This window comes from Sorex fumeus, unplaced genomic scaffold, assembly GCF_029834395.1.
Source record: "Sorex fumeus unplaced genomic scaffold, SorFum_2.1 ptg000030l, whole genome shotgun sequence".
Taxonomy (NCBI): domain Eukaryota; kingdom Metazoa; phylum Chordata; class Mammalia; order Eulipotyphla; family Soricidae; genus Sorex; species Sorex fumeus.
The window spans coordinates 12,945,730-12,949,168 of NW_026606087.1; the positions used below are offsets into that span (position 1 = coordinate 12,945,730).

At 38.8% G+C, this 3,439-nt stretch overlaps 1 protein-coding gene across 1 annotated transcript; it reads right to left on the reverse strand.

Moving 5' to 3' along the window:
• Nucleotides 1-704: 704 nt before the first annotated feature.
• On the reverse strand, nt 705-1,646 carry LOC130025300 (olfactory receptor 52E5-like). The gene has a single exon (XM_056116257.1). It carries the CDS (start codon nt 1,644-1,646, stop codon nt 705-707), a length of 942 nt encoding a protein of 313 aa, XP_055972232.1.
• Nucleotides 1,647-3,439: the final 1,793 nt, after the last annotated feature.

Genomic DNA, 3,439 nt, shown 5'->3' on the forward strand with positions numbered 1-3,439 from the left:
CCATTCGGCCTTTTTCCCTCTGGACAGCAAGATGGCAGCCTCATCGGAGCTTTTTGGAAAGCCAGGTATGAGCTGGTCGTGAAGGGGCAACTGAAAACTCATGGGAAGAGGGGCGTTCCCAGCTCGTCCTTCACGCTCTACCGAGGTCACGAGTTACCCCCCATGAGCGGCTCTCCGGCATGGCCATGGCTCCAGAGCCACAGAAACCAATCTCATAATTATCTGACTCTCGGCAGAAATACCTCCAGGCTTAATAAGTAAAATATCAGAAATCCAAAATTGCATGGCCGCTATCGCAGCTGCACGACATCATTTGGTTCTTCTAACCAGCTGTAGAAAACAAATTATTTCACAATGCCTTTTCAGCAGTTCTGATTGTTGTGTTTAAACTCTAAACAATAATGGTGCATCTTTGGTCGAAACAATGAATCTAATCAAAGTAGATAGAGTGTTAACTAGAATTCATCTGCCTCACAGGCATTGGGAGGGTTGGGAGGGGGTGCATATTGGGGTTCTCGGTGGTGAAAAATAAGTACTGGTGGAGGGAAATGTGTTTGATGATTGCATGACCAAGACTTAAACCTGAAAGCTTTGTAACTTTTCCCACAGTGATTCAATAAATAAAATAAAATGATTTGCAGTACTTTTGTTTTAATTTTATTAGGCCACTAATGTACAATAGATGATCCTCACAGGGAAAAGAGTTAGTAATTTTTAGGGTTAAGCATCCTTACAACCTGATCTCTTATCTGTTTGGTCCGTACCCCATAAATGACAGGATTAAGGGCAGGTGGAACTACCACATACAAATTAGCCACAAGAATGTGTATGTAATGAGGGATATTGTGACCAAAACGGTGTGTCATGAAGGAGAAGAGTGCTGGTAGGTAAAAGGCTAACATGACACAGACATGGGAGCCACATGTGCTGAGTGCCTTGAACCGGGCATCCCAGGATGGGAGACGGAAAACTGCACGAAGGATCTGGACATAGGAAAACCCAATCACAGAGAGGTCAATGTAACCCACTGAGAATGCAATTAAGCCATAGATGGCATTGATCCTGATACTTGCACAAGCCAACTTTGCCAAGCCCATGTGTTCACAGTACGTATGGGGAATGATGCGGACACCACAGAAGGGCAATCTCAAGATGAGAAATACGAATGGAGTCGCAAGCACCAAAGTCCTAACTATGATAAGTATGCCCAAAATGGCTACCACCTTATTAGTGAGGATCATGGTGTATCTCAGGGGGTTACAGATAGCAACATACCGATCTATGGCCATGACAGTCAGCACCACAGACTCCAGACCAGTGCATAAATGAATGATGTACATCTGTGTGATACAAGCACCAAACACAATCTCCCTGAGATTGAACCAGAAAATCCCCAGCATCTTGGGGATGGTAGCTGTAGAAAGGCCAAGGTCTGTGAAGGCCAGCATGGCGAGGAAGTAGAACATGGGCTGGTGTAGGCTGCGTTCAGTCTTGATCACAAGTAGGATAATGATATTCCCCAAGAGGGCTATGAGATACACTGCAAAAAAGGGGAAGCCTATCCAGATATGTGCTTTTTCCAGTCCTGGAATCCCCATCAGAAGGAAGGAAGAAGGGTGGAACTGTGTACTGTTGTGATGAAGCATAGTGATGAGAACTGGTTATAGACACATTTCTTGTAGAGGGTTTCTTGTTTCCAGTGAAAGATCTTAACCTTTTTTATACTATGTTTCCTGTTTTCTGGAGAAACAGAAAATCCATTTTTTAATTCCATAATACAGCAGAGAAGATCTAAAGAGGGAAAGTGAGACATAGACAATCTTAGCTCAAATTACTAACTCACATAGAAAAACACACATAAAATTTTCATATAGACAATCCTACCTTTCACATGCCTTTCTTTCCTTTCAGTTTACACAGAAGAACTTGCATTTGACATTAAATGATGAAATATGCATTGTAAATTTTATCTATTACTGAATGTAAATCATAATGAATTTGATGTATGAAACATCATGGTAAAGTAAAGTAAAGTAAAGGCCCTCCCGTTGATCATCGATTTGCTCGAGCGGGCCCAGTAATGTCTCCATTGGAGACTTTGTTGTTACTGTGTCTGGCATATCGAACACGTCACGGGGAGCTTGCCAGGCTCTGCCGTGCGGGCGAGATAACTCTCGGTAGTTTGCCGGGCTCTCCGAGAGGGGTGGAGGAATCGAACTCGGGTCGGCTATGTTGGCTGCGTGCAAGGCAAACGCCCTACCGCTGTGCTATCGCTCCGTACTGGGATTGAATACCATGATACAATAATAACTCCTTTTCATAGTTCAGAGGTGATATCTCCTCATTTTTTATATTTCAACAAATGATATATTTTTGAAAAGTTGAAGAGTTAAGAAATTTTTTCTGGAAGAAAACCCAATAAAATTGGAGGATTGATAAGTAGCATTTGAATTATTATCTGGCAAAAAAATAAAATTAAGAAATTTAGACACTTTGATAAATTATTGTATATCCTGCAAAATAATATTTACTCCTACAACTAGAAAATATTTTTCTTGCATTCAATATTATGTTTTCTTTCTTGAAAATATTGATACTGAATGATTTTAGATATTTCTCAGAGTCTTTTGCACTTTATGATATCATCTTTGTATCCTTCCATGTAATGTGGAGAGTAGCAGTTAAATCCTTTTAAAATACAAGAGTAATTGCAAAATCAGATACTCACTACAATTTAGGAATATTATAGTTTTTAATCGAGCTCTAGCTAGTTTCTCTGAAATAGTGATAGCTGAGTGTATATTTAAGTTGATGCCTGATCTGTTTAATGTAACAGTGGAATCTGTCTGATGTGTCTTGTGGTTGAATTTGTGTTCTGATTGCATCTGATCCTGCAATGGTATTATCTATGAACACATAGAACAAGTGGGATTCTTGTCTGTCTACACATAAGACTAGTTTAACGTCAGAAAATTTGCTATTATAAGGTGGTAGTTTCTGAGCCATAGGTGGAATTTCTGTTGTGATTAAACTTATAATATCTAGTCAGTATTACTTCTAGGGTTGTGCTACATGCTATTTTGTCTTGATTCTTTGTTGAATGCAATGAGTTCTGACATGGTGGCTCTAAGTTTTAAGGAAAAAATATCTGTGGCATGGCTTTAACAGAAGTTGCAGGACTTTTAAAAAATAAATTGTGATGTATCATTGAATTCACATGTATTCAAAGGTGTTTAATGTTTAATTAAAATGTTCTATCGAGTTTGCTTTTATACATGTGTATGATCCTATTTGAGGAAGAAAACTATTCTTAATGATTTTTAATCATAGTCAGTATCATTACTTTTAACCAATATGACACTTTATTAAAATCACCTTTCTTTCTAATTTTTCAATTGAAATAACATTTCATTGTATATCACATAAGATTCAGACACAA

Bases quoted from the DNA above. Each gene is read 5' to 3' on its own strand.
- LOC130025300 (XM_056116257.1), bottom strand. From the start codon at position 1,646: ATGCTTCATCACAACAGTACACAGTTCCACCCTTCTTCCTTCCTTCTG.